Source organism: Accipiter gentilis, chromosome 33, assembly GCF_929443795.1.
Source record: "Accipiter gentilis chromosome 33, bAccGen1.1, whole genome shotgun sequence".
NCBI classification, from domain to species: domain Eukaryota; kingdom Metazoa; phylum Chordata; class Aves; order Accipitriformes; family Accipitridae; genus Astur; species Astur gentilis.
In genome coordinates, this window is record NC_064912.1 from 9,618,904 (window position 1) to 9,631,635 (window position 12,732).

General features: G+C 38.9%; 1 protein-coding gene across 3 annotated transcripts in view; it reads right to left on the bottom strand.

Moving 5' to 3' along the window:
• The window catches only part of MYH11 (myosin heavy chain 11), a 62,546-nt gene that overhangs the window by 14,975 nt on the left and 34,839 nt on the right, over positions 1-12,732 (bottom strand). For all 3 annotated transcript variants that reach the window (XM_049790932.1, XM_049790931.1, XM_049790933.1), the window contains 16 exons: positions 11,456-11,554; positions 10,445-10,588; positions 7,647-7,742; positions 7,145-7,263; positions 6,823-6,975; positions 6,182-6,355; positions 5,814-5,987; positions 5,202-5,316; positions 4,066-4,259; positions 3,775-3,896; positions 3,590-3,659; positions 3,285-3,445; positions 2,317-2,425; positions 1,288-1,419; positions 791-997; positions 267-404 (listed from right to left, as the gene is read on the bottom strand). In XM_049790932.1, coding sequence (XP_049646889.1) covers positions 267-404; positions 791-997; positions 1,288-1,419; positions 2,317-2,425; positions 3,285-3,445; positions 3,590-3,659; positions 3,775-3,896; positions 4,066-4,259; positions 5,202-5,316; positions 5,814-5,987; positions 6,182-6,355; positions 6,823-6,975; positions 7,145-7,263; positions 7,647-7,742; positions 10,445-10,588; positions 11,456-11,554 — 2,207 coding nt within the window. The remainder of the gene's footprint in view (positions 1-266; positions 405-790; positions 998-1,287; positions 1,420-2,316; positions 2,426-3,284; positions 3,446-3,589; positions 3,660-3,774; positions 3,897-4,065; positions 4,260-5,201; positions 5,317-5,813; positions 5,988-6,181; positions 6,356-6,822; positions 6,976-7,144; positions 7,264-7,646; positions 7,743-10,444; positions 10,589-11,455; positions 11,555-12,732) is intronic.

The window sequence follows — 12,732 nt, forward strand, 5'->3', positions numbered from 1 at the left end:
GCTTGATTGCTGTGGGTATTTTGCTTGAAGACATAGTTACCATGAGATCTCAAAACCAATAGTTTTACACAATTTTGAATTGTTTAAATGAGCATGGAAGAATTATCAGAAGCTTGTTCAATAGAGGCTGGACTGATGATCTGGTGAATCTGTACACTCATGAGATTACATAGTCAAGAGTATTCCTGTTGTTCTAATGGAAGAGAAGGTTTTCCCTCCTCTTGCACTGTTTTGACAAAGTAAGAAAATGGACCCACAACCCTTACCTTGGTTAGCTTGTTATTCTGATCTTCCATTATGAGAATATCATCTTCCATTTTCTTTATCTTGCCATCTGCTGTTACTTTTTCAAGTTGCAGTTTCTGCCTTGCAGCTTCTTCTTCTTCCAGCTGTTCCTCAAGGTCCTTTAAGGGGAAAAAGAAACCCACAAAATGTGAATTCTGGAAATAAAATACTGCTTAGATTATAGGAAAAGCTTAATGTTTGTCACTGTATATGGGGTATGTTGTAGACTGTTGTTATTAAGAGCTAGACAATCTGTAATGCTTGGTGATTTAGAAGGAAAGATTTGTTAAAATAATTTTTTAGAAAGCTTATTTAAAATTGAGATGGGGAAGAAGAGAACACTGGAGGAAAGAGCATTAATTAATTGTTCTTACGTCAGTGGCACAGACATATATTCTACAGAGGGCTGCACAGCAAGCACTTTCATAAGATGTGAGGTTTGCCAGTCTCTTTTTCTCTGTGAGATACAAGTTATTGTCTGTATTTGTCACTTATGCCTCCTTACCAGCATTTGTTGTTGCATCTTTTTCTTTTCTGCTTGCAACTGCTGGCTGCGCTCCTCCTCTTCCTCAATTCTGGCTTCCATCTCATGCAGAATCTCTTCCAGCTCTTGTTTCTTAGCAGCTAAACGGACTCTCATCTCTTCAGCTTCAGCATACAGTTCAGTTTCTGCCTGAAGCTGTTCCTGAAGGAGGTTCTTCTCTTCACAAAGCTACGCAAATAAAATGGATAGGAAGTTAAGACTTGGATTGCAAACTGCCCTACAGTGTCTTTTTACTAGATAGTCCTAGTGTACAGGCAGGCGGCTCTACCACAGGTTCTTGTGTGGATGGTAGGCCTCTACTGAAGTAACTGGGAGTTTGTCTGCACTGAACTTTTGTTCTGGACCATCGCTGTGAATACAATCGTGAGTACAAAGAAAAAAGACACTTTTATGTAATAGCTTCTAGAAATGGTGAAAGAACATCTAGAGTTTTCCAGAGGCTCAGTGCTGTAAGTCACCTGTGTGTGTTTCAGCTCCAGCTCCTTCAATTCACTCTCTGCTTTTTGTTGTCTTTCCTTAGTTTTTTGTAGTTCTTCATCCTTGGCCTGCATTTCTTCCTCTTGGCGGGTGACTTGCAGCAGTGGTTTCACCTGAAAATAAAGGTTTTTTCTAAGAAAGTTTTCTATCAGTATTTATGCTACTAAGCATGGTACGTAAAGGTGCCAGGCTGACTGGCACTAATGGTAGCACTGTTTGTTGTAGCTCAGGTAGTGGACAAATACTGTCCAGCCAAACTTGATGTAACCATCTTTAAACCAGCAAGCCTCAGCAGTGTTGCTCTTTTTCATCTCTGTGCTAATTCTTGGAGCCTTGTGAGCACCTCTGCCTCCAATAGCGCCACTTTTTGAATGGCTCCAAGCCTCTTTTCATCCACTGGTAATGTACAAAAGCTACATCTTCTGCATAGAAAGGCAACGTGCGCATGCAGGTGTGTGTTACTGCCTATTTCTGTTTGCAGAGGAGGTTGCTATCAGTGCAAGTACGAACAGTTTTCTGAGTCCAAACTGAAGGCCATTCTTGGAAAAAAACCCAGGCCTCTTCAATAGGAAAATGGGCTTGATTTGCTTGAGTGCCTAGCAGGTTGATGTTTAGTGTCCCAGTTAGGGAACTCCTGAGCTACTGAGTCCCCCCTAGATACATAACTCTGCATGTTCACAAAATTCAGTTTTACTCTGTCTTCTCATTATCGACCCCTGTAAAATGATTTCATTTTTAGCAATTAAAACCCCCATATGTGCAAAATCTTTTACAAATCTCTGCTTAACTAGTTTTTTTCTTCTCAAGCTAGAACTAACTTTAATGTTAATGGCATTATATAACTATTCAGAGTATCTCTAACCCCAAATTTTGTGAAGCTAGTGAGGCTCTTGCCATCAGCTGCAATGGACTTTGGAACAAGGAGTGTGCCTCACATGATATACCTTGATATCTTGTGCATAATTTCATTTGGAAAGCTGAGGAGAGATTCACTGATAGCAGTCACTCACTTTAGTGAACAGTCTCCACCATTGCCAGTTCCTCAGCTTCAGGTAAGCAGCACAATTTCTTTGGATAACCTTCATTGCAGTCAGCTGTTGCTGTCTCTTGGCAAAGGCTCTGCGATTAAAAACATAAAGCAAATTGGTTCAGTCTGAGCATACAAGGTGTCTGCAAGATACACGCATTAAACAAGGAAACTGGCATGAAAGTCTGCTGATTAGCCACATGGTTTGAGAAGTCTGGCACAAATTCTTTTGTCGCTTAAACAGTGCCTGTGCTTTCTTGAGGAAAGGTGATAACTCTGTTTAGCTTTCTGGTATTTTTAGTCTTCTGGTTTTTGGCTGTTTGCACTCCATAGGTAGGCATAAACCACAAAGTATACAACTGGTTCTGGATGCAAACATCTTTGCAGAGTGCATGGGCACTCAGAACTTGCATTGATCATAATTCTTGAAACCTATTATCTTTAAATTTCTTTTGCTCAGCAATTTGAAAGCCTTGGTAGCGTGCAGAAAACGGGCATTATTGTTAATAGTTTTTTGATGTACATTAACTGAGATCATGCTAGGTGATCAGTGCTTCATGCCCAAGTTGCTTAAGAACTTATTTTATGTTTTACAAATGCCAGTGGTGCTGCTACTTGTAATAGTGTGTAAGACTCCAGTCATAGGCTAGGATGCTCCTTCTGTTGCTTGTACAAACACATGTTTAAATGATGGATCACTGCCTTGGAGATCTTACTGTACAGAGGGTGTAAGTAGCCTCACAATGTAATTGCTTCTCTGTATTTATACTAATAAGCCTCTTCTGGGCAGGAAGCGAGTCCTTCATTGGACACAAGTTGAGTTGTAATGCAATACAAATAATAGATAATAATAAAATGTCTTGATATGTTCAGTTTGTTACACAGAGAACTAAAGGCTACTGTAGATACTCTGCTGCAGAAGACATTCTTTTTGTTAGCACATATTCTTACTTTCTCGCTAGGTAGCCTCGGCACTGAGCCTGGAAGGCGATAATGACATCTGTGATTTTCAGGTCTCTCTCTTCTTCCAGGTGGGCCAGAACACCAGTTCTGAAGAAAATTTTACTCTGTCCAATTCTGTACAAGTTGGGATCAAGTTCTAATGCTTTGATCTGGAGGAAAACAGGGATATTTGTTAACTCCAGTGCTAAGGTTTAGGGTATTAAAAAATACCTTTCATTTCTGTTCACTCTCAACAGCTTTTATATAAGAAATATAGACCTGATTATCAATAGGATCAAAAGTGCTTTCCTTACCATCAGTATGCAAGCCTGCTTCCCATCCATAAATCCTTTAGGAATAGCATTTGCAGCAAGAATTTCATATCTGCCAAAAGATGTTGATGTTAGGGAGGTTGAAACACATCAGATGATTTTGTCTAGACAAACATTTCTTACACCACTATTAAACCCAGAGTTAAGACCGAGTAAGGGATTCCTACCGCTGACGGAACTCCTGGAAGACAATCCTGTTGGGGAATCCCTGCCGGCAGATACGAATACCTTCCAAGACACCATTGCAGCGCAACTGCTCCAGCACTAAATGGGCATCAAGTTTGCCAGCCTGAAAAGGGAAGAGAAAGTATTTTTAGCACAGTAGAAATTTACAAAAATGTTACGGGGTCCATATCTATGTTTGAAGACATCATTCAGCTCTCTGATGTGCTAGTACAGCGAGCAGCTCAACATGAATAATGTGCTAGGAGTCTGAAAATCGAGTGTTTGACATTTACCCTTTTTTCGTGATTTGGAATGATACAGCGGACAAAGTTGGGATTAGTATTCCTTAAGGTGGTCATCAGTTTGGTCAGCTGCTCCTTATAGAGCTGGCCAACCGTACGGAACATGCCTTTCTTGGTTTTTGAAGCACTAGGGAGTGAGCTTTCAGTCATCTTGGCCATCTGGTCCAGCCCAACTATACGGTCCACTGAAATATAAAAGAAAGCATGAATGCAACTGCTTATATAAACTGTCCTCAACTCACATTACACCTGTCACTGGCGTTGTTAAACTGCAGCTTCCCACAGGGGACCAATACATTTTTGATGCAGTAGAAGCATACTAACAAAAGTACTAGAAGAGCCTTCTGGGTGAATAGTCTACTTCTGTCAAACATGAAAATGAGGATCTTTGTTAACTAGTGACAGAATGGAGCAAGTGAATACACAGAATATATTTTATTTTGTTTGCTCTAAAAATGACAGTCCTTCTGCAAAATATCCAGTTGGGTAGGTTGGTGTCAGAACCAGGAACAACAACATCTCTTGAGTCCCATCTGTTACCCAGTGGTTCTCAAAGTCTAGCTAATCATCTCCCTCCATTATTTGATAATTGTGAGCCACCTTGCTTGTGTTTGCATGTGCATTTATGTCTTAGGTAATAAATATTTATACTGTAGTATATGTGTTACAGATCCATATAAACTTTTTGAAAACAAAGTGTTTTATATGCATACAGACATTCTTCTGATGGAGTTTAGTTGAGATTATATGTCGCTGGAGAGAACTGTGCAGGACTTCTGGGAGAGGAGTGTGTAAGCTAAGTCATTTATAAAACCCAACAATAACCTGTATTAAATGAGGACTACAATATTGCATATTCAGCAACGTTATAACTGTGTAATGAATAATTCTTATTCTTTTGCTGAATAACATTAAATAAGGAAACTTTTTGATAGTGTTTGAAAGTATCTAATGATGCTTTCCATAAATACGTCTTTAGAATGCATTATTCTTGTTTCTTAGTTCAGTTTGTTCTATGCTTATTATTTTCATACTTGTGTCCTACCAGCAAGGGATGGCTGTCAAAAACTTCTAGTAGAAGTTTCTCCCTTTAAACCACATTACTGATTTAGAGTTGCACTTCATACCATCTTTCCAAAGGTCTGCTACAAATTTGTCTGAAGACTGGTTCAGGAGAGAAGTCACGTTGTCATTTAGCGGATCCATGTTCTTTGTTAGCCAGGCAGTTGCGTTGTAGGTAACCTGCAGGAAACAGTGCTATGTCAAAAATCTGTATTTGATAAAGAAATCTGGAGTGTCTTAAGAATACAGGGTGCTGTCTTAACACAAAATCACACAAATAATAACAACAACGCGAAAAGCTTTCTATGGTTGAGAACTGAGTTGAGTATTTATTCTTACATGTACTAGCATCTGAGAAGCTTTTTGCAGACATATCCGTGGCAGGGCACCTGCCCTGCCTTTAAAAAAATCTGCTTGCTAGAAAGGAATCCAAATCACTTGGATTTTCAATAACCCCCGGTTATTGCTGGTTATTTTTGTTCTCATGTGAGCTTAGTGCAGCGATGAACGTTTTGCAAATCTTATTTCATATGTTATGTAATTAAAGCACTTACTATATCCATTACATAATTAAAGGCATCCCTTATCAATGCAAGTACCAGACTGTTTCTTTTTTACCATTTGGGCATCAAAGAATCAAAATTCCCTAAGTCAAAATAGCTCAATCTGTCCAGTACCTTGCCTGCATAGTGCATTATACAGAACTCGGTTTTATCCTTGAGTTGCTTGGGCTTCTGGAATTTGGGATGGTTGCCTTGTTCTTGACATAGTTTCTCCACAAAGGATGTGTCAGTAGCTTTGGGGAACCAGCACTCTTCATCCAGCAGAGCCAGGACACCTGGAGGGTTGGTCTACAATGTAAGCAATAGCAGATCAGTATTGTCACAGAAAGAGACAGAGCATCACTTTCTTTATTCCTTAACGTTACAAATCCTCCCAGGCAACAAAGCATCTGAAATACCTTAAATGGTTCTCTTATTGTACTGATACATAGCTGACCCCAATGCAACCTATGTAGTATCCACCTATAGAGATAAAAACTTACTGGTCTTTCAATCAGCTCAATGCAAGGTTGCAGGTCAAGGCCAAAGTCAATGAAATTCCATTCAATGCCCTCTCGCTGGTATTCCTCTTGCTCCAGTATAAACATTGTGTGGTTGAAAAGCTGCTGAAGTTTCTCATTAGTGTAATTGATGCACAGCTGCTCAAAGGAATTGATCTATGAAGAGGGAAAAAGTGAATTCATAATGTTAGAAAGAGACCTTCAAGAGGGAACTTAACAGGAAAGTTGTTATCTTCTATTTCTTTTTACATATTACAATAATTCAAATGTAAGGATCCATATTTTTCTAATACAAGGTCTTGGAAATTTACAGTAAGTTCTCAAGTGGTAAATCTTTGAACTGGGACCTGTTCAAGAAACCATAAAAAGCAGACCTTTGCTCTAAACACCGAGCCCTGCAGAAGCCCAGCAGGAGCATGCTGCCAGCCCCCAGCCCTTCCTGCCCAAGGGAAAGGCAAGGAGCCAGGTATAGTAGGCCTGTGGGTTGTGATGGCCATGGGCTGCTAGCCAGCTTGAAAGAACCAAATTGTTTTTGTGGCTCTGAACTTAGATATTTGTCATCTTGTATCCAAACCACTGCACGATAATAAGGAGTTTAGCCAGCTGTGTCCCACAGTACATACCTCAAAAATCTCAAATCCAGCAATATCAAGGATCCCCAAGAAGGAAGCACCTTGTCTTTTTGTTTTATCAAGAGCTTTGTTTACACGAGCTAGAATCCAACGGAAAAGACGTTCAAATTGTGCCTTGGCCAAAGCCTCTATGGCAAAGTCTGCCTGAAAAAAAGAAGAGAAAACTGTAAGTGAAAGAAGAAACCCAATTAGCTGCTAATTTCTGTAGAGATAATGAGACAGAAACCTGACATTTCCCTTTAGAGAAGATGGAAGGAAAAAAAGAAGAAAGGAGAACAGTTTCAGGAGAGCTGAGGAGATTGCAAGTAGATACCTGCTCTTTGGTCTGAGCTTTCTGAACAACATCTCGTCCTACTTTGATCCTTGGGGTTAGAATAGATCTTGTGAAATCTGTCACATTAATCCCCATCAGGTGACACACTTTTTGTGCAGCTAGAATAAGAGAGTGAGATTTTTTCAGACTGAATTTTCTCTTAGCAGGTCAGTTAAGTGTGAACATGAGCAGCTGAGCAAGTATGTGAAGTTATTTGTCTTTCTTAAAAGCTCTTCAGTTGTACATACAAGAGATGCCACTTGCCATAAGAGTATTATTCATTATCCAAGCAGCAAATTCACTGTTCATCAATTTATGGATTCAAGATTACTAGAAAAGGTAATGATAATTGAGCTGATTTTAAGTATGGTATATCTTTTAAAGCCTGTGAAGTATGTATGTAATAACAATTAAATAAAAAACACTAATAAAGATGGCTTAGTCAGCTGCTATTTTATTAATTTCTTAATGTTAATTAAGTTTTTTAAGTGTCAAATCATACCAGTATTGTCTGGCATAGAAGCTTGATCAGTGTTTCTCTCCTTCTTGAAGACAATATTACCCAGCTGTAGGACAGATGAAACAACCCTCAGTATAGCTGTAAGAGAAACGGATAATATAAATGAGGAACAGAATGGACACATTTTCAAAGCTCTATTCTCTGCAATAACAAAGATTCATTCTATTGCCTATAGTAGTCTGTACCTCTATGGAAAGAGCTAGGTTTGTTTTAAAAGACTGTGCCATAAACCGCAGGAGTTTGAGAGCTGATTGAGCAGCATCTCAACAATCTGTGCAGTAGAGTAAACAGGCCAGTCTGGGAACACCAGCACCTCTGAGCTAAGTTGTGCTGGCTCCCCAGGCAGACCCCCAAGTCTCAGGAATTCATCTCCTACTCTCAGTGGCCTGTAGCATCTTCCCTGCTCAGTCACTTAATAATCTGTATCTCTGTTTTTAAAACAAACAAAAAATCTATGAATTACCAGCAGCTGCAAAAATGTGTGGCACTTAAAAAGCTCCAGTTGTGAAGGACATGCGGATATTTAGTTGTGCAACTAATATCAAATGTATACAAATCGTTGAAGGATTAGTGTCAAAAGTACAGAAGAATAATTGATTAATGTTTGATTACTAAAATATATATAAATGTGATGTCACCTAACTTCAGGTAGTAAAATCTACTGATGTTACAGATGACACTATATGAATCCAGGGAGTTCTATTTGTTTATTTGTTAAACTTACACAGAAGAATAATACTGTGCTAAATGGGCTTCTGTTTTAGAGCATGAAATCAAAGGGGTTCAGACAGTAATAAGACTCCTATTGTTGTAATGGAGAATGCTGCTGTCAACACCAATACACATGCCCTGGCAGGAGAACCAACCATTCTTCATCCGTAACGTCATCTGAATCTAAGTCTGGGATTTGCACTGCTGTCCTGCAAGGCAAGACATTTTTCCTCAGCATCCCTCAGTCACTGATGCAGGGGTGGGATGTGATTGAGCTCTGCTCCCAGCTGCCACGGCTGGTCCGAGGCTCAAGTGATGGGGTGACACTGTTTCTGCCACCAGGTGTCACTTGGGGCATGGCAATGTGCATCCACGGGCAGCGCACACTGGCATGCACCAGCTAAAGCCCTGCACTCTCCCAGGAACAGCGAGAGGTGAAAGCTACACTGATAGATGTCTCTGGCAGGCCCACATTTTCAAGATAGTTTAGTTGTCGGTTCATGCTCTTTGTTTTTATTTCTCTTTTCTCTGAATCAGTGACCACAAATATGAGCTATTTGAGCCTGTTCCATTTCTTTAAAAATTATTTCAGAATATTTTGCAGCTTTTTTATGGTAGTTCTTGGTAAGTTCTGGGAAAATGGATTTAAATAGTCATTACTGTTGTTAGAGCAGGCTTGAATTCAGTAGTCTGTTTTGGGTATGTATGGAGTTCTAGTGAGAAATCTTCCTTTTCATAAACACAAACTACCTTTCAAAACACCATGTGTTACAGTACTTTTGCATGCTGACAACTGCACTGATGCTGTGGAATTCAAGTGGGTCAGGAGTGCATGTCAAATTCCTCTTACAAGCAGGTCTGTGGAATTTCTAAGACTTACAAGAAAAAGCCTTGCAATTCTTCATCCAGATGGACAGCAAAATATTGTGACAACTGTTTTATTTGATCCATGTTTAAATTACTGTATGGAGCTGCCCTGTGCATCACCAATTGTTCTGTTCATCACAGAGACAATTTCTCTTTGATGATATAGACTCTATTTTCCAACATAGGTGGTTATTCTTCAGTATTTCTTTCACTGTGTTTCCAGCAAGTGCTGCCAGTTTAAACCTTTGAAGGAGGCGGTTTGTAAGAGTCTTCACTATTGCCTTCAGCTGCTTCCACCAGTACCCACTGCAGCAATAGGAAAAGGTAGGCCACTGTAGTAATTTTTTAAGTAGAACTTTTCTGACAACAACCTAAAAGCAGTAGATCATCATTAGATCTCCTTGCAAGGCAAAAACAGTCACAAGACTTCCTGAAGCATCACTCTGTTTAATACAAAGGTGGCAATGATTCTAAGGACGTTGGTAGTGTTCTGTGTTATGGATCTATGACAGCGGTTGCAGTGTCTTCATGCCAATCTATTGTCAGCCCCTGCTATCCTCCACACAGATTCCTGCTGCTGGTTTATGTTTTCTTCAGGCACTGTGGTGCCACCAGTTTAGTTGCTTGCTGTTACTGGCTCTGACCGTGCTGCTTGTGTTACGTGATCTTGAGCCTGTGTTTAGATCCTGCCTTGATCTTGCGTCTCTCCTGATCACACAGAACTGAGTTCCCGTATTATTCTTAACGTGAGGCAGAAACAAATCTGTGCTTGAGAAGTTTTGCCTTATGAGAAAACCTTCATTCTCTTTCCATGAGACATCTATGGTTTAATTCATCCAATACCTCCTGAGAGGGAGGGAAATCTGTGGGCACTAATTCACAGTGCACTTCTTAGAAACAGTAGCTAGGTAATGGTTGGTGATAGTTTTACACAGAGGAAGTAAGAGGCAAAGAGGTTAAATAACACAGGCACATTTAGAATCCTCCAGTTGGTAGTTCATGCAAGATCACACTTCTCCAGAGAAACATGGACATAAAATCTAAATAATCTTAATTTTCTTATATGAATGTAGAATCTTACTTCATATGTGTATTTTGCAAAGTGATTATTCTGGACAGAATTAACCTTTGTGCATTTGCATCTCTATATAGTGTCACTTGCAGATGTATACCTTGAATGCAATCTTGCTAACAATACTCACCTGTCTGTTCTTCCTCAGTAAAGCCCATAATTGTCATGGCTTCCAAGGTCTCCTGGAACATCTCATCATCTTGTTGAGCAGGAATAGGCACATGGCCATGAGATAGAAAGGTATAATTGTTGAAGCCTTCCAGCAACAGATCATCTAAAAAGCAAAGAAGAAAAGCTTTACTTAAATGCATCAACTTAATGCTCTTAGTTCATGAGTTGTCCCAGTGAACAACAGGGAAAAACCCAGTGTTTTCACCAAAGGAAGACTCTACTTGTATCAGGGGTTTAAGGTTTTGTGGTGCACAAATATTTTCAAAATAACTCTTCATTTAGCAAGATTGATTGTGTTAAGTTTCCAGTTTTCATTAGTAACTGAGGAATGTCTCTGCCCCTCAGTGGAATTTTGCACCCTATGTACTCAAATCTGAGACGTTCTTCCCAAAAGTCTTTCATTTAATGCCATGTGTAACCTACTCAGAATTACACCTCTCCCTATGGGGATTCATAGATATCAAGATATCATATTTGAACCATGATGTTCCAATACATACTATGTCTAATCCTTTTTTTGGATCCACTTACACTTTTCACCTTCTCAACATTCTGAAGCTATAGGTTTCACAGTGTAATGATGTGCTGTGGGAAAGATATTCTCTTAATTTATTTTAAAACCACAAACTAATATTTTCATTTGGAACACTGATTTCTTTTGGGTAAAAAGTAATGAATAATTCTTCCCTATTCATCTTTTCAATATCATTCAAGATGGGGTCTGAATGGGTTTACATCTCCTGTAAATTGAAACATCCTGTAAACTGCAAACAATGTGGCTTAAACAGGTGGACATCAATTGAAGCTTTCTTATAATTCACTTAAGAGAAGTATTTTCTATAGCTAAAGAGCTGTTTATTTATAGAAAAGATTGAATGACATACAACTAAAGAAATTAAGATAAATTACTTAAGTAAGCCATTGCTCAGACTGTTCAAGGAGATCTAAGAATCATTAGCAAGTAACTTACTTCTCATCTGTTCAGAAGCTCCAGCAATCAAATAGTAAAAGATATGAAATGTTCGCTCATCTTTAGCCTGACGAATAGCACGGGATTTTTCAAGCAAATCTGTTAGTCAAGTGTGTTAAAAAAAAATCAATAACATATTTCAGACCTTCCTTAATTGTGCCATCAGCCTCAGAACCATCAATAGCATTCTTGAAATATTTGCCACGAGCTTGTCTAACATGAACATGCATCTAATTCTGTGGCAGGAGCTCTGGTATAATTCTCACCACAATGAGTAGATAAATTTCCTACCTCTTATTTTGTATTAAATGCTGGTAATCATGGTAATAAGCACCACAATAGACATAGGTGCTTCTAAAATCAGATATATAAAAATAGTATTCACAATATAATTCACACCACTTTTAAAATGAAGTACCAATATGATTCTTTCAACATAAGGTGGGGCTGCTAGAAGAACAGTTCCTGAGGCCAGTATTATAGGTACAAAAGCAATAAAAGTAAACTTTATTTATGGTCCATTTTTGTTACTATAAACTACTAAAAATTAAGTTGGCAATAGTGTAAGTATTTCAACACCAGTCAGTGATTCACTCTTTAAAAGCTATAGTGCTATAGACAAAACTTCAGTTAAGAGCAAAGAAATTAAAACCTCATTTCTTCTAAAGATCATTTGTCAAAATAAGAACAGAAAGATAAACTGTTTGTTGCTTGATGCTACACCCAAGAGATAAGGTCATTCTTTATAGCTGCATCGTTCTTATTTATTGGAGCAAGCAGCTCCTTCTCTATGCAAAGATGAGCAATGCAGCACTGAGGAATCTAGCTACATACTAATTTGTTCATTAAAACACACTATCTCATAAACATAACCAAAGGAACAGGCAACAGTACTTGGCAAGCAAAGTCAGGCTAAGCTGAATTTCCCTGACACATCTGTACTTGTTTCCTGAAAAAATACACTGAGGTTATTGAGGTATAGCTCACTGCTCTGTGTGTGTCATTTGAAACAGCAGGGCAGTATTTAGCATCCAGAGCAAAGTTGTCTGGAAATACCTCATATACTTGATGCTCTCTGGGGCATCAGCACCAGCAAAATATTTGCTTCAGTTCAGTTGAGGGAGTTTTGAGAACATGTAATTTCTGACCACGGCAGTTTAACAAAATATGCAGAGATCAAGTCAATTTCCAGATAAATTGTCCCTTGGTTTGACAAAGGGATAGGAACTGTAAGGACTCTAAGACAGCTTTTCTGACCACACCATGTTCTTTTGCTT